The 19,151-nt window shown below is 30.8% G+C and overlaps 1 protein-coding gene and 1 long non-coding RNA gene across 2 annotated transcripts; both read right to left on the bottom strand.

The window, feature by feature from the left end:
• Nucleotides 1–9,325: 9,325 nt before the first annotated feature.
• LOC132741009 (uncharacterized) lies at nt 9,326–11,472 on the bottom strand. Its single transcript, XM_060729083.1, has one exon. It carries the CDS (start codon nt 11,437–11,439, stop codon nt 9,766–9,768), a length of 1,674 nt encoding a protein of 557 aa, XP_060585066.1. The 5' UTR covers nt 11,440–11,472; the 3' UTR covers nt 9,326–9,765.
• A 138-nt stretch (nt 11,473–11,610) lies between these two features.
• Nucleotides 11,611–17,084, bottom strand: LOC132741008 (uncharacterized). The gene is made up of 3 exons (XR_009627231.1): nt 16,982–17,084; nt 13,324–13,375; nt 11,611–12,782 (listed from the first exon to the last, which is right to left on the bottom strand). It is a non-coding gene; the product is annotated as an uncharacterized LOC132741008 (long non-coding RNA).
• Nucleotides 17,085–19,151: the final 2,067 nt, after the last annotated feature.

Genomic DNA, 19,151 nt, shown 5'->3' with positions numbered 1-19,151 from the left:
TATTTTATGCGCAATTTTATTATCTTTTGCCGGTTTTCTTTAGGAGTTCAGAATTACTAAGCATTAAATGTTCTGATGTGAAATTTTGATATTATGTATATGAGTATATTTATTGAAAGTAGTAAGACTGATAAGTATAGAGATGGAGCCTGGGTTGTGATTTCTAATACTGATACGATTTTGTGTCCTGTTAATAATTTACACAAATATATAGATTGGGGCAGTTTTGCAGATGATGATTACATATTTTGTAATTTAAGTAGTACGTCAAAAGGGTTTAAGCCACGAGATCGGAATAAACCTATGTCGTATTCCACTTTAAGAGATTTGTTTAGAAATGCTTTGAAACCTCATGTTGATAACATTGAGAAGTTTTGTTTACATTCATTGCGTTCAGGTGGCGCTTTCAGCTGCCGCTAACACTGGAGTTAAGGACAGACTTTTTAAGCGTCATGGACGCAGGTTAAGTGATAGAGCAAAAGATGGATATATTAAAAGATGATTTAAATGAAAGATTATTGGTTTTCTCAATCATTAGGACTATAGATATTTTATTAATATAAACATATTAAGTAAATGTTTGGTAATATCGTATAATTGAATAATAAAATGAATTGGAAATAATTTTATGATAATTTGTCCCGTTCTTTTAACTTTCATAGTTTGTTTTGCTCTCTCAAGCGCTCTGAACAAATTAAACACCAAATTTTAAATTTGTTATTGATTGTTGTTGTTTTTGGAGACGAGGTGTTATAAGGGAAATATAATTTTCTACGTTTGAAGTATGAATTAGTAGAGAATAATTTTCCCTTGTATATTGATAAGTCTCCGCTAGGGGAAGTATGATTTTGCACGAGATGTTAAGTTTGGCGGGTTATAGTGGTCATTCAGCGTTGAGAGAGCCTACCAGTTAACACGTAAATTTATTTTCAAATTTAATTATTTCCAGTTCGTTTTGATTATGAACAATAGCATGTATAATTTCGTATAGTTGTAAATTAAATATTTTGAAACAGTATCATGTGATTAAATACTTCAAACATTTTGATTAATTATATGCCTAAATATATGATTTGTCATCGTGATATGTGAATGTGAAATGTATATTGATTTCATTTATATATGAATATATAGTTTGTTTTGCTCTCTCAAGCGCTCTGAACAAATTAAACACCAAATTTTAAATTTGTTATTGATTGTTGTTGTTTTTGGAGACGAGGTGTTATAAGGGAAAATATATTTGGACATATGTACAGCTTCAGAAGTCATATAGACTCAACTGGCATCTTGTTCAATTTGATTTCTGTAGCCCATTCATTTGGTGTTCCTGGATTTTACAGTTGAACGTTAAATAATCTATAAATATATACTTTCAAGTTAAATTTTAAGTAATCTTAAAACATTGTTAAACGTGAATGGAATGCCTTAGCTTCTCTTTACAATTGTTTTCACAAATATGCTTAAATATGTTTTTTGCCAACAATTAAAACATGTAATTCACCTCACTTTAACGTGCAATTGTCATAAAAAGAACAGAAAACATCTGGACTTCAAGGCAATAAACTTTTGGTACTGATATTATTCTAGTAACTGTTCATAGTTCTGACATTACTTGATCATTGATTTATAGAAGTTTTTTCTCCTTTGTAACAATTATATCTTACTTTACTTTATGTTTTAAATGACACTCTCTGCTTTCACTTTTATATTTGACAATTGCCTCCAATATTCCAAGTTAATTTTAAATATATTTTGCTTTAAATTGAGTTAGGTTTGTTGAGGCCATCGGCAATGTTGTACACCCTCAATGATTTTCTCAGGAATAACATAAATTGTTGTAGTATGTACTTTAAATTCTTAACGGCATCTTAATGTATCAGAGTTTATTTTCGCCTGAAACTATGCGCATCATAGAAATGCGTAGGTCTATATATATTTTTTTTAAATAAAAGTGTTTGCCAATGTATTACAGTCAGCTGTCGTGTAAAAGTTAAATGTCTGTATTATGCAACCAAAACATATTTTGAAAAAAAAACGATGCATTAAAAGATATGCATTCTGTCTTTCGAAAAGAATTATAAAGTCACATTAAAGAACATATATTGAAATAAGGAAAACCATGACGCCTAAATTATGCCTAAACAACAAAATAGAGAAATGCAGGTTGGGTCTGATTGAGTATGTTCATGGACTGTAGTTTTAGTTACAAGCTAATGTCAACGCCCCCAAGCATCGACTGACGCAGAACACAACATATTAAACCGTCACACTTTCGTAAATATTGCCATACTGGAGCTTGATGGTAAGTTACCATACACACCACACACCACCACCAAACATATACATATTTCAAAATGTTTGCAAGGGTTGTTGCAAACTTGGAGTGCAGTTTTTAATTCTAGATGCGTTATTTGTTTCATGATAGTAAGAACGAGAGGCCTTATCAGAACAACATTTTAAACTCACATGATGCCCACAACAAGAAATATTAATAACAGAACGAAATTCAAACACATAAAATACATAAATGTAGCATACATGGGAAAAGCTATCAATTTGTAGTGTTCGCGAATTTCGAGTACAAATGTCTAACGATAAAATGAAATAAAATAAATGAGAAGGCGTCTATTATCAATTATTTAAAACATCAAACTAGCTTTTTAAGCCCTTTGGTGCTTCTTATTCTACAAAAGAGTGACAAATTCTCCCCATTCTTACGCCAAAAAGAAAAATTTAAAGAAATTATTTTGAACTGTTTCGTTCCACAACGATTTCAGTTCATTTGTTCTAACAATGTAAGCTGTCTTTATAAGTTGCTCCAGTAATTAAAGAAAACACATTGAACTCCTACAATTGCAGTTTTGGTCTGTGAAGACAAATTTGAATGATTTGATGCGACTTTTTGTCATTTACGTTAGGAAGCCATTGTGTAGTTGCAATCAAATTGTCGTCTGCGTCTTTTGGAATTGCACAGATTCATTGCACAATCAGTTGCAACATTTTGAACATTAATAGGAAAGGAATAACATTGCACCTACATAGCTACACAATTTTCTCCTGGTCTTTGAATTCTTTTTCATATCATACAACAAGGTATTTCTTATTATGGCATCTACATACCGAGATAGTTAAGTCAATTCTTTTTTCTTCATTCCTTAAAGATAAATTAACAATCAATACAAAATATTTCATTGATTAAAGAAACAACATTGTTTAATATGTTTTATAAGACAATTTCATATTGATGTGTGGGATAAGTGCATGCAACATAGATTAAGCAAAATTAGAAAGTAAGGATAAGAAATCACATTTTGTAAATTTGAATATAATTAGTCATTTCATTACCAGGCCAGATAATTTGACACTTGTGATAATTGTAATGATCAGAAAATGAAATACAAAGCAAATATTGTATAACTAGGGGATCTGTTATGGGGAGCGTTGATGGATTTTGTTCATTTTGACTAAGTACTTAACACGGATAAATTTCAACATTTATATGTTTAAATGTTGAAGTTTGCCTAAGCCAATGCTAGTGCGCGTGGACGGTACCTTGCATTTACAGTACCCTCCATGAATAGGCTCAATCAAACCAAACCTGCAACATTTTTTAATTTTTCCTTTTGGTCGATCTTTAGGAATTATGCTCTCTATTTTAGAGCTACAGTGTTACATCTACAAAAGTAATTGAAGTAAAGAGTTGTTTAAACGCACCAGCTGGATTAGGATTTGTGACTGTGTAAACTTGTTACCTATTGCAGAACATCTCTTTCTCAGTCCTATGATTTTTATTTTTTTTAATGAGGAAACAGATATCAATTTTAAGTGCATTGCGCTAAAATAATGCGGTTTGAGTTCAAATGCGCAGGAATATAATCACGACGGCCATAATAACAAAGCATTTGAACGATAAACCGTACATTTTAATACTAACATGTAAGAATTATTATAATATATTTCCATTCTAACATGCTAAAACAAAAGAGAATTGATAAAAATATGCTGAACTACATTGAGCGTAGAAGTAATTTTCCGGACGTCATTTGATTTATTGACGTCATAATTGACGTCATAGGGCGGGTAAATCACGCGCGCATACGAAAAGTCTTAAAAACTAATTAATAGCTAATAAAGAATAATATAAGATTTTAAAAGCTGCGATCAGTCACTCTGTTCCTTCCATTTAGAAATTAAGTTATTTTTCGTTTTTAGCCTCTAACTCTCAAAGAAATAGCGGCATGTGTTTTTGTACTATTAGTCCCAGTTTGAAATGGCTTCATTTGTCATTTTGCTATTAAGTAAATGCGCTATATCTACAGAACGTGTCAGCATGACAAGATCAAATAAATAGAAAATATGTATAGGGGAAATTATCCTTGATAAAATTCAAAAACAGAACAATATATTTCCGATCATAAAGATCATTTAGCAATTACTTTTTTTTTGAGTTTTCGGTACTTTCAAATGTAACTTTCATTTAATGCGGTACAATATAAGTGTTAATGCCCGTTTTGTGAGCCTGTGGGCACTTGTTTAAACTGCTTCTTTGTGCTTTTGCAGATGTTAATGCATGACTAAAGTGCATTAGCGCATTTCTTGCATAAAGTTTACGTCCAATCGATTATTCCGCGTTTTGTTATTAAGTTTCGTGTAAGGCAGCCATTGCTTGTCCTATGCTTTCCACTTGCTATTGCGACGTCATTTTACAGTTATGGTTTGAAATTACCGGGACATTCATTGCATTAAGCTGGTTTTACATTGCTATCGGAAATACTTATGAAAATTACAGTAACCTACTCTGACGTGAGGTCATCAATTCTCACTAAGTGACTAACTTGTCCGATTCTTTTCCCGTGTTATTGCGACGTCATTTGCCATTATAGATTGCTAATAAAACTACACCATTGTAACACTCATTAAAATACTCTTTTCTGACAATGAATGACTTAAGAACAAACACAGTAAAATTAATGTGTTCGTAATTATGTATGTACAAATCAGGGTGGCAATTTGAAAGCAAATATTTGTTTAATTTTACTAAACATAGATCTTTTCCTTGTTGAAACATTTAATTTGTTTTGATATTAACTTTACTTTACAGTTGTGTAAATATTTCAATGACAGCTTATACAAATCCTGTCCTTCAAATTTGATAAATGACAAACATCATTATTCGTTTAAGGTTTGGTAACTTATTATTATTATTATTTTTATTATTATTATTATTATTATTATTATTATTATTATTATCATCATCTTCATCATTATTATTATTATTATTATTTATTATTTATCATTATGAACCTTTTGTGAAACTACTTCAATTTAAGTCGTAAATGGATACTAGTAATTGTCGCGAAAATCTAGTAAGCACATTTGGTTAAAAGCTAAAGATTGCCTATTTATCTTAATTTGGTTTTTACGAATGTGCAATTATCTTTATGTCTACACTAACTCTTATTATGTATAAGGAGGAAATATGTCCGTATAAGGGCTAAAATTGTTTTCATTATGCTAAAGATCAACAGGAGAAATAAAGTCTGTCACTTTATCAAAAGTTTGCTAAGTTCCTTTGCTTTATTTATAAAAGACGTATTTTCGATCTTTGTTGAACCGTCTCGTTCTGTCAAAAACATTTTTGTATGATATTTTCAGCAATTATAGAGTTATTTATTTAATGACATTTAATATCGCACTCGCGTTTCCCTTCGTCATTGCCTAACATTATTAAAATACCAATCATGCTGAGTATCGAAAATCTATAATTGACATTATCCTGTCTGCCTATTAAGTTGGTAGGGGTCTTGCAGATAGGTCAATCAGTGATCGTTATCTATTTCATGCTAAGATTCTTGCAAAGTCCGCTATTGTCCTTAGACAAGCTACATGAATAAGATAATGATGCAGCGCTTCTACATGTTGAAATTGTTTTTCTGACAATTTAAGGATAGCTCTATTCAATCGGTTCATAATGGGCTAACCAATATCCTGACATATGGGCAGATGGAGTAAGATAATCATACATGTATTATACAAAAGTTCAATAAGTATCGATATATGAAGAAAATAAGAATCAATAAAATGCACTCGTAGAAAAGAATAAAAAATAAATAAAGTCGTGCAAATATAAATATGAGGACATGTATGTACAGTGTATATTTTCTGATTTCTATTTCTATTTCTATTTCTATTTATCTTACCATGATATTTCGATAAAAAGATTAATAAATTAAGATTGAATATTTAAGAACATCTCTGCCTTCGAAACAAATAGAAATTAAATATTAGATGAATAGACATATTTAAAAAATATTTTAATTTATCAGATTTGTTATAGGTAAGCATTTTTAAACGTTTCATAGTAACATATTTTTTACTAATTCAGAAAGGTATCTTCCAAATTTTACCAAGAGAAACAAGAGTAATTTTCAATTAAATGATTTCTATTAATTATAGAAACTCGTAAAGAAATGTATAATTTAAAAGTAGATAACCAATGTCGGGCATACTTCAGGTTGGTATAATATTTAAGTCGAAATACACTCCAATGAATTTGTACACGTGAATTTTTTGTCCCAGATTTCATTAAACGCAAAACAAATATTTTACTGTTTTACATACTTTTATAAATTTAACTATTTATCAAATGAAACCATTAACATTTCATATAAACCAACATTACACAAGATTATTAATAATTCACGTAAGTGACATAACAGTTTCGCGAAAAACATCGTCTTAGACTCTGAATGACTGGGTTAGATGACTAAGTGGGCGTATTTCATTCTCAGAGTAATCTTAATGTCGTTAAAAATAAACCTATAATGACATTACAATCATAGACCAATTATTTTCGATATGTGTCGTGCAGCTCAGATTGCATACCCTGTGAAAAAGATTTATTGGTCTTAAAAAAAGAGTAAAATATTATCGCAAATCAAACTGTTCATTAAAATATTATTATAAGGCAATAATGGATAGAACAGAAACAATTGATGTATTCTGCAAATTGCACTATGTAATACATAATGTATAGCGACCGACTTGAACTTCGCCATAGACAGGTAAGACTCTAGTATAATATATTGCAATCATGATGGAGAAGTATGTATCTTTCGCACTGAAATGCTTTTTCTGAGACAGTCAGCACCGAAAACGTAAGGAACACCAAATGATTTTATATAAGTGAAGTGCAAGACAAACAAAAATCAAGCTATTAAATATATTGTGGGTTTATTGCTTGATATAAACAATGATATGTGGATATTGTGCAGCAAATTAAATTTAAGCTGTACACCGTTGGGATAACCCCTTCCAATAAGTGTTTCAGGAATTAAATAGATATTAATTTGTAACTGTGTAATCAATAGTTAGGCAATAACAAAAACATAAATCTTATAAAATTAATGTTTATTATAAAAATGATTAACATATAAAAATAAAAGTCAATATTTTTTCATAAAATCACAATTAATATCTGATAGTATTTTGGAGTTTAGGTACATTTGCAAAAAATCAACCAAAGTATGTGCATATGCAAATATAAAGCATTACATGCATGTTACAAAATATATTTCTGGACTCAAGAATTCAACTTCGTTAACAAATATTGTTATACCTTTTCAAAAAGAAACTTTTTCATAAAGGTTACACGACCGATTTACTTCCTATTCATAACAAGACATTTAAGGTACAGGAGGTTTTGTAGTTTTGCCTATGCAAATATTAACTTTTTCTAAGCAATAAAATAAGCAAATCAAGTGCATGTAAATAAATATGAACATGAAATAATTATAAAAGAAATATCTTAACAAAAATGTATATTTTATGATGTCACGATGTTCGCATTTTTCCACCATCTCGTTTAATAATCAGAACAATAAATGTTCTTATGAAGCGAGTACAGAAGCCTTAATGACATGCATTGTATAAACTAGGACCATTATACTCCTTTAGTATGCCATGTGGGGCAAACCATTGTCTAATGCTATTCTCTATTATACGGTTTCAAAACTTCTCACAAAATGGTTCGGTTTGAACCAATCTGAATAATTGTTCTCATGCAATTGGTCAATTTAATAGTTACATTTAATTTCATTGTCTATTATGACACATAAATGTCTGTTGTCAAAATCGATTTTACGTGTTAGACATTTCGATTTTGCCAAAGGTATATGGTTCATGTAAAATGTTTTAAGCATGAACAGCTGCATAATCTTAATTACTTTACTTTCATTATGTCAACATTCCATGTGGAAAACATGACTTATTAGTGGACTAATATTGTTTCCGTTATATTTTTTTAAAAGTTATCGTATCGCTCCATTTCCGAGGTATAATGTTGCTTCGACTTCATTTTGCTCAGGAAAGGAGAGATACTCGTCCTTTTTCCATATGTAAGAAATATCTTCTTTCTTCATCGCCATTTTCAATGTGATTAAATTCATAAAGACTGCATTAATGTCTGCTTGATAATTTTTAAGACATTTTTAAACTATGTAACATGTACATATAATATATGTGAGTAACGTATAGTAAAAGTAAAGATGAGGAGTGAAGTTTCCTCTTAACTCATTCAGTTTAAAACAATTTATTAATCAAACAATGAGTACAAGATTCTTACATTTCATTTTAACTTTATTTACTTGTTTGCATCAGACGACAGGGAAAGATAAAAGTAATACCTGTATTGTTTTTTATAAGTTGTCTTTTGAACAATAAAACAGAAATATAAAGCATTTATGTTTGTGTCATTGTCAATATATAACTTTTTAATAGTTTTTTTAAGATAAAGGTCTTTAAATTTTATATTAATCTTTGATAGTACATAACTATCATATTAAAAAACAAAATTTAAAACTAACAAAACAAAACTGCTTATCATTTGAAAAATATCTTACATATTTTTAACAAAAGATAAAAAAGAATTAAATAATGAAAAAAATCGTAACAATAGAATTCTAGTAAATATTTCATTTGGGATATACGAGAATGATATTTTCTGTTCGTTGTCCAAACAGCTCAATTTGAAATTTGAATATCATATAACATAAATTGTGACAAAGAATGAATAATTTACAAATTAATATTGGTGACTTAAACAAATTAGTAGGACCATGATAATTCTACTATAAAACTATCAAACAAGGATGTTTAAGAAAGCCTTTTATACCTATAGTTGTACTTCAAGGAGAATGCATAACCTTCCCCAAATTTTGTCAATCAAGGAAAACACTTTATTAATTCTAATTACTTTTTAATCACATTGTTTTTGTTTTTGTGCAATATTATATTTCACTTAATCCACATCATGTTATCATTTAAAAAAAAAATTTTAATTCAACTATAATCTTTGTCATTTCTTTTCCCCTCGAGTCAAATGTTACTGAGATTATGGAGATGGATTCATGAATAATTTAACTGCTGCACAAAGTCCCAAATCTAAATTCCGGTTAGCTTCTATACTCCCTTAGTCATTTACAGTTATTTTCCGGGACATTATTATACAATGATACTAAGAGGAAGATTTCCGAATACTTCCCTAATCTCCATGATGAATATTTTAAACAAGCCGATTTGAAATGAACAGAAGTGTGTGATATCGTGGAACTAGTTAACGTTTCATGACAGACATCCGTCATTATGTAGTATTGAAGACAATGTCATTCCACCACTTGTTCCACACCGAAGTGCATGACTTAATGTGTCAAATATATGGTTTAATCGAAGCGTCGAATCAAATTTGACACATTTGAGTCAGCTGAATTACACATCGTTAGACCTCTTTCTTAGCACACACTCTTTACAGAAGTTCCATGATTTTCTGCCAAAATTCCACTTTTGTTCTCCCAGACGTTTACGAGCATTTTTAAGCACATCTCCTGCTTCATAACAATCAAATGGATGACTTTTATAAATCCAGATGTCTTGTGTTTGCAAGTCTCTATTTATTGAATACTCTTTAATTGTTCTGGTAACGAGAAATCGGTCTGTACAATAATTTATCACTTTAATAGTTTTGCTTTTCTCGTCTGTGTGGGACAGGATACCTCTGTACCAGATAAAATTATACCGATACTCTACAATAACACCAGGGTACAAGTCGGACCAGACATAAGCAGGAAAGCGCTGAAATTCTTCATATTGTTGACCAGCCTTTGGTAAAAGGAGAACTCTACTCTCCTCGTTAGAACTTTTACTTGAACTAAGAGATGGTGATTTTTTTGTAACAAAAGCTGGATGGTGAACAACTTTTGCCCAATGTACAAAATCTGATGATCTGTTTCCATTGATTGAGTATCGCCTTTCGCCAAGTCTTGAACGAGCTCGCGCAACGGCAATATTAGCAGGGTATGTAACGTATCCATGGTAACTCTTCTTATATAATGGGAATTTCTCCAAATCAACATCAATACTTTCTTCTTTAACAGTCCGTGTAGCTAAAATGCTATTTGAAGTATAGTGAATTATCTTCAGATTGTTTGCATTCTTATTGACCTCTGTAACCAGTGCCTCGTGCGTAAAGAGACGATAGGACGAGCATTTTATAACATCCCCTTGATTAAGTTGATCTAGTTTTGACACCTTTTGATCATTTTCTTTGACAACGATTTTCCGTGCAAATTCTAAAGAAGCCGGAAATAAAGTCCATTCTCCGTTTTTCCCAACCAAAGCTTGTGCCCGTGTGATAATGTCACTTGTTTTACGTCTGTAGATTGGATGGTACTTATAAACATATACACGATCGACATTAAGGTCAAATTTTAACCTCTCTTCACGTACTTTACGTTTACACAAATCACCACAATGCACAACGGTTATGCATATATAACGCTTTGACGGACAACTTTCATCAACTTCAACTTTGGTACAGACTGCAACTCTATGCAACAAACGTCCATATCCAACTATTAGTCCTTCTTTTACATCATTTGGTATGTATGCCCTAATCATTCCACATGACATCGACGAATGCCTTCTACCTCTTGTGTGGTCGACATCAATTGTATGAACATTTGTATTTGAATTGTTAGGGTCTAGTTCTTCAACATATTGAAGCCCAAACTCAGCTTCATTAATATCTCTATCATTTTGTTCTTCGTTAACTTTCGCCCAGTGACAAAAATGACGAGAAAGATTGGTCAGGCCATATTGTATTTCGCCTAATCTTTGTTTTGCCCTCTGAACAACAATTTCTGGCTCATAAACCTTACATCCGGAAAAATCATGGTTGTAAATGGCTTTTTCCGGATCCAATTCAATGGTTTCCTCGACGATAGTTCCACGGCCAAAACCTATTGGAAACTTACAGTAAATGACCTTTATTTGACCGTTTGTGTCATTGCCTTCAGGACTTTTTCGGACCTCACTCACGACTCCAGTTTTTGATTTGAACCAGTTGCCAATTGTAATGACATCACCGATAAAGATTTGATCCATAGCTGTAAGTTTTAATAGCTGTTCATGAAGAGGTGAACCGTTCAGACTTCTTTTCGACAAACTTAAAAAACGCAACCAACCACAAGCACCTTCAATTAATGAAAGGATATGAAGAATGCATGCCTGGTAAACTTTGTACCAACCGCAATGTGAGCAGCTGTTCCCAGAATTCATAGATTTGTATATCTCATAGGAGCGAAAACCGACGAAGAAAATAGTTAGAATGGGCCAAGCGTGACGCAAATTGATCCGAACAGGTAGCAAAACGTCCAAAGAAAGTTTGCGACCTGTGATCCTGTAAAGTAAACTGTACAAGGCATTGTTCAGCTGTTTCCATAAAAATTCACGCAAAATATCTATGACATGCTCTACTTTGAAACTACCATTAATTACACGATAAATGACCAAGGATTTACCAATAATGGACCAGCATTTACGCACACTGATCAGAACACGTGACAAAGACAAAACGCGCATATGTAATTTGCCGTATGCCATACGGTAAAATAAACTGTCCAAATAATTTAGCAGTTGCTGCCAAAAAATATCAAACAAAAGCTCTTTGACATTCTCTACTTGAAAGCTGCTTTCATTTCCAATACAACAAAAGTTACAAAAAGATTCACAGTTACGCTTAGATATGGAATACGATACAAAACGAGTGTTTTCTTTAAGTTTCTCTGCTCTTTTTAAGACAACATCTGCATGGTTTGTCTGATGCCTGTATCGAATAATATGAATTTCGTTTAAATGCAAATCTAAGAAATTTGTAGTTTTTCGTATTTTGATCGTAGTACTGAATGGTGTTGTGTAAAAATGAATCATAGTCACTATCGCACTTGACGGACAAATGACATCAACTTTTTTAACAATCGCATGATGAGTGTATGCCGACCATTGCTGGCCACAAATATTAAAAACGCTGTGCTGTCCGCTCATGCATATGTGGTCTGCCACTTTAAGATCTCCAAAATCTAAAAGTCTTTCTCTTTTATAGCATGATATACACCTTACTTTAAGTGGTGGTTCATCATCCGGATTATCAGGCAGAAATTTGGAAAACATTTTTTGTAAAGCAGATTAAGTATTGTCTTGTCTATTGGCTGTCAACTTAATGTACAAGAATATGCCTGTAACACAATATATTAAAATCCTAAGAGTAAGACTATTGGAGATGAAAACAGAAAAAAGCCATTTCCGAGGACTGAAGTTCTCTTGAAATATAAGAATGTGACACTGCACGGTGATAAATCGATTGACTCGTTAAGCACGGTCATTATATAACTGTTTAATTAGCGCACAGTTTTGAAGCACTGGAAACATATCAAATCATCTTAACGTGCCTGAAAAAAATATTTCAATAAATAGAAACAAATTTGACAGTAGCATTTGTGAAGTGAGTATATAATTATCTTAAATGAAAGATCATGAGAAATCAATTGAATTGTCTTTGACGTATACTTTTATCATAAATAAATAAAATGCTTTATGAAATTCAGGAAATAAAGTAATTAATGCTTAACAAGACGCTGTCTTACCTATCCAAGTCATTGTTGTTGTTTTATGATTTTATTTAGAAATTAATATACTATTGTATGTGTTATGTGCTAAGAAGCATAGACAGTACCTGACACTATTTAGTGCTGTCTATGAACAGGCTCAATCAAACCGAGCCTGTAACATTATCAATTTTGCCGTTTTGGACTTTCTTTATGGATTCTATTTCTCTCTTTTTTTTATATACAGCCATGTAGATTTATTCTTGTTTTTGTAACTAACCTAAAGCTCGTTTCTGTAGTTAAATTAAGTCACAAAATATAAGGAGTCAAATGTTAAAGTTGAGCTGACATAACGCAAAAATTTAAACTTTAAAGAAAAACTAACCTTTATAACTTGATTCTTGGTACATCACAAAGTCTTGTCGGTATAATAATTTCTGAAATAATTAAATGCAGTAACTTTCAAATTGGAAGAATACGTTTTTGTTTCACTAAACGTCGATAAACTAAATTAACTGCAAATCTAAAATATGATCTACCATTACGATATAAAGATAGAAATAAGGAAGCGTGCATTATTTCACCACAATGCGTTTTATGAATAGTCAATGCACAGAATGGATTCGGTACTCCGATCCAAGAAATTTTAACATCATACAGTTATATCAGTATAATTGAATTTTAATCTTGTATGACTGTGTAGAGATCATATAGTAATGTATATGGGCGTGGACGGTAACTTGCAGTTTCCAGGTATGTTCGTAAACAGACTCAACGAAAGCTAGCCTGTAATATTTTGATTTTATTGCCGGCTTTAGGAATTCCATTTTTTTCTATTTTATAACTTTTGTAAAATACAAAACAAAAATTATTCTAGAGCCATGGAATTACAGGTACAAAGCCAATTATAATTCAATATTTTTTACAATAATTTTCAATATTTTATGTACTTTTGTTTTTCATGCAAAAGGGCCATTACAAATCACTTTATGAACATAATCGAGTTAGAACAGTTCTTGGTTCTGCCATCGATAAAGTCTCATTGCTTCTTCAGTATGATTTGATTTGCGAAGAAAAAAATCAATTTTACTTTTTGGTGTATCTTAAAGAAGAAAACATTCCATGTTGTCTCATCGAGCTAATTACTTCGTATAAAAAGATAATCATTATTTAGTTATAAATGTCTATTACGGTTGTCAAGATAAACATGTAAGATTTAACGCCCTAATCTATTATGTTTCACGTAATTGTGAAAAATTGAATAACATGTCGCTCTTGTGTTATGCGTCTTTTATACGTACGCAATTGATCAATAACCTCAAACATTTTCACATTTGTCTGTAAACCTAACTACATGACAATTATAAAAGAATAACAAGTCTAGATTGGAAAGATTCCAAATGCGCAAATTCAAATTAAGATACGGTTTGTAGTTTTGGCACAGTAATTGACATGCAACTTATCGCTTATAAGGAACTAATTTCTTAGTCCCAATCTAGTTAAAAGTACAGAAAATTACACTTTTGTAACGAACTCCAAAATATTGGCTATCCGTAAATAGACTTTCGTTTTCATTGGCACGGATTAAAACTCGACCGAATGTACCGTTTATCGTTGTATGTACTTCAATACATCTATTAAAATGAATTTGTATAGTTTTCTATTTAGGACATTTTTAGCATGAGCTCTTTTCACCAAGATAAAACGGTTATTTATTTCTTTTCGTCAATAGTTGTGCTCGAGTAAAATAATTATAATAATTTAAAATCGGTTTTCATCATAATCACGCATGCTTGCAATCTGCAATTTACGCTAGATTTAAATGAAAAGAAATCTTTATCTTCCATAAGTAAAAGTCACCCTTAAATTATAAAAGAAGATTTTCAAAATCTTGTTTATTCTCAATCATGGAAAGAAAACGAAAAGAGTTCTGAAACAAAATATTATATTTTATGAGAAATTGACATAGGGAGTAAATCTTAAACTGGAATAGCAATTATTTAAATTCCAAAAAGTACGCTCTTTGGGTATTGAATATATGACTAATATTTCTTAATCAAATGCCCTTCAAAATGGAGGACGATGGTAAACAATCAGTTCGTTAAATGTAAATTTGTTCGCTATAAAAACTCCTGATACAGGGAACTAATTCGCTTTATGCTTACAAGGAACTCCGGATATAAGGAACAGATTTTGAATGTCCCAATTAGTTCGTTATAAGCGAAGTTTACTGTAATATGCTAATTAGAATGTGACTGCGTATTCAATTGTAACCATTCATAATATGTTCCTTTTATCTTACAATTCTTTTTTATAATGTTATTGTTTTCAAATCGTCATTTTTATCGTTTGTCGACAATAAGGGCCAGGCACATCCTTATTAGTTTTAAAACCATTGTTTCATATGTTTAAATATGGCACATCAGTAAGATATTTACTTAATTAATAAATTAGTAAAGTATTAACATTCAAAATTTCTCCTACTGAATACGAATATCTAGTACAAAACACCTTTATGTTATGTTCAATAACATAGAAAAACTACTTTTCACTTCGAGGTAACATTTTTCTGAAGTCTTACCGAAAAAAAGTTGTTCAAATCAAATCTTTTCTGTACTTATTCCTTGATCTTTTTTAATATCATGTATTGTACAGAGGAAATTAAACGCGTTCGTATTATCTTAATACTTCAACGAAAATTTTGAACAGAATTCACACTTTAAAATGGAGTCATTACCATCTGCTATAACAATGATGAGGAAAAAACTTAATTAAGCCTTAGTTCAACTCGCAAATGCCTATTATTCAATTTAAGTTCGGAAACAAGACCAAAGATTTTACGGCTTTTCTTTGACGGTAAGAAATATCAGTTTACTGCCCTAGTCATGGGTTATTCATGCAGTGCAAGAAAATGGACAAAATTAATGAAACCTGTTTATGCTGGTTATGACTTTTTGTCGGTTATTATCGGATTCAGAAGTAAACCATACGGATTGCAAGTAATGTACCCAATCATGTTGCACATATTTTACGAAAAGAAAGAAAACGATATAAAATGTTTGTCAATGACCTTTAAAATTACTCGATTTACTATTCCGTCGTACTTCGGTCGTCATCGTGGATTAAAACTGCTCTTTCACATGAACATTTACACTTTTTAAGAAAAGGTTAGACAACTTCTGTGTGTTCAATCCTCTTAAAGGGCTTGTTTGCGTGAAAAGGGAAATTGGACATCTTTGAAAACATTACCAAACAAAGTATTTTATTCTGATCATATAATAAAACAGAAAGAATGCTTCTTGGATCTCAGACAGGATTATCTAGCGTTTACACCGGTGCTAGAAAACTCTGTCTTACACCCCCCATGTAAGACAAGTCTCGTGCTTTTAAATGACGTCATTGACGCGCGCCTTTTATGAATGATTCGCGTTCTTATGATGACGTCATTTTTCCGTTATGAATGAAATTGTATGTTCATACGCTACTATAAGAAAAAAGTGCGTGATGAGAATATCAGTTTTTATAAATTCTGTTCCGAAAATAATTGACATGTAATATGCAAGAAAAAGAATCAAACACCGGCTGGTAACTCTGTTAAGCGAAAACTCGACAGAGCCTCGTTACTGCTGTAAACAGTTACCCTCGAGCTAGATATTCCGGTCTGTCGGTATAATCTATGGACATGGGTAAAGTGATATTCATTTATCATCATCATACAATAATTGTATATGGTTCTATTTATTGTATAATGTTTAAATGATTATATGTCTCGTATAGATTATAAAATTAGGCCATTGATAACTACACACATCTGTGAACAAATTTAACAGTATAAACATAATTATATAGAACTCTTCCTTCAAGAGTTCATCAAATATGTGAAATTTTGAATGCTCTGCTTAAGTAAAAAAACAACTATTAATAGTTATTTATTTTATAGTTATTTGTCATTTTAAGATAATAAAGAAAATTTAAACAGATGTCAATCAACAACACAAAGAAATATTGAATTAAATATAAATAATTATATGATAGCTAAATACCTGAATGTTAACTTTTCACGTAATTTGAGATAAACACATTTTTTCCTATTTTTCCGGATTTTTTCCAGTCATATTTTTGAATGTGTCGGATGAGCATGAAAACAGGCTATGCCAATTTGTACTGCGTCTTTATGACTTCGATTGCAAACTAAAAATAAGTTTTACGTGTTTAATTATAAATAACGCAAACGTAACACTAAATATTTTTCATCTAATTTTGTTTGACGGCCTTTCAAAAAATGCTTGCCTTTCATTGAAGAGTAGATAAATGATAAAAGGTATGACTTGTATAACGATTATTCTTTGTCAAATAAAGTTGTTGACTTAAAATGTGTTCTAAAATGTAAAGGAGAATGGTTTGAAAAACGTTACAATATTTTATGTCAAATAAATTTGTTGGCTTACAAATATATTTGTAAAAAACGATTTATTATATACTTATAATGAAACATGAAGAGATATTGATGATATAAAATATATTTTTCATTTTTCGTGTTTTTACTGTAAAAATTTATTTTTCACTACTGTAACAGTGAAACATATTTTTCGTATTTTCACTGATTTATTGCCGGACTTCTTTCATCTAAATTTAGCTTATACACAAAATTATAGGGTAGTGTTTTAAATTGTAAAGTAAAAAAAAGAAAAAAAAGTATATAATAAACAGAAAATTAAAGTTTTGGTTTTATAAATACAGGATTTTCTTTTATCATGTGTATTGAAACTTATCATATTGCACTCGAGGCTTCCGCCACTCAAGATTTTTTTAATTTTCATACCACTCCATTAAAATAAATACTGCATTTACAGGGAAAAAAACTTGAATAACTTGAATATCTTACATGTATTTAAAATAATAATTGTGATTTAAAATATTAGTATGTCAATTGAAAATTAATCAATATTTACATTATTTATAACCAACAATATAAACATGTAGAGATGATATTTGTTTCTTTTGCATGTAAGATCGAGACAAATTTCACAGAGTGAACACCAGATGTTATTCTTTGACGAGTGGTGAAGCAACAAGTAAGAATGTAAGATACGTATTCACGAGTGAAATATAATTTAATCGTACATACAAATTTTCTAATTTTTTTTTAATTTATGCTTTTAGTTACAGCAAGCATCTAAATGTGTAGTAATTTTTCTTATTATTGTTGTCAGGAGAAATGTCTGCCTTGGTGTTATTTAATCTAAGGAAGGATTTAGCATTAAATACTAGAAGCAATTTCCAAGATATGGGGGCTGGGCAGCACCGCCTGACATAAAAGTGAAATATTCTCAGTTGGAAAACTAGCATGTAATTGTTTAGTTAACACTATTTTTTAAGGTATTTTTATCTTTTTCTATCTCAAATCAATATATACATTTAAACAACAAACTCTGATTATTATTTACACCCAAAACAAAGAACTTTGATCATTATTTACACCCAAAACAAACACACGTCATTTATCAGCCACTTATACGTAATATCTTTTCACGTATACGTCTTTTATACGAAACAATACTAGACACCTAGCGAGCCCAAGCTCTAAACAACTTTTGATCAAACAAAACAATAAAATCACCACAAAATGAAGAACATAGAAATGACTATTTTATTACTCTAAGATACAGTATAAACCACAAACATTCATCCAACAACATTAACTTCATACAATCTAATCAGCATTAGAAAAGCAAACTAAAGTACCCAATATTTACATATATTCTCAAAACAAAGCATCAACTAATATAATCTCGACCAGACAAACATTCAACCAATATCAACACAAACAGATATAACTCAACAACCAAAACAACTAATTACAACCAATAAACCCTGATCAATTAAGATCACCACAATTATATTCACCCAACTTCAACAAACCAACAAAACTCCCTTTAAACTTTTCAACAAAAAATAAACGCTACACACTATCAGCGTGTCTCTCATAAACTGATGTAAAATCTCTCTCAAAACGTGCATATTTGCTAGCTTAAACGTTAAACGATCTGACTTTTACATGTAGATATATTTTATACTCCCAGCAACAGGTTTATAAATGAAACTGTACATTGAAATCTGATACACTTCAGTGTATCGCTGACTCGTTTTTCATGTTCAGGTTTCCATATGATTTTATTTGGCTGTCCTTTCTTCGTACGATCTGTCAAGGGT

This window comes from Ruditapes philippinarum, unplaced genomic scaffold (assembly GCF_026571515.1).
Source record: "Ruditapes philippinarum isolate M1 unplaced genomic scaffold, ASM2657151v2 ctg204_1_1_1_1, whole genome shotgun sequence".
Lineage (NCBI taxonomy): Eukaryota > Metazoa > Mollusca > Bivalvia > Venerida > Veneridae > Ruditapes > Ruditapes philippinarum.
The sequence above is the reverse complement of the archived record's forward strand: the minus strand, read 5'-3'. Positions and strand labels throughout refer to the sequence as shown.

What these genes read in the sequence shown, in the direction of transcription:
- LOC132741009 (XM_060729083.1), bottom strand. Translation starts at nt 11,439, where the DNA reads ATGGATCAAATCTTTATCGGTGATGTCATTACAATTGGCAACTGGTTC.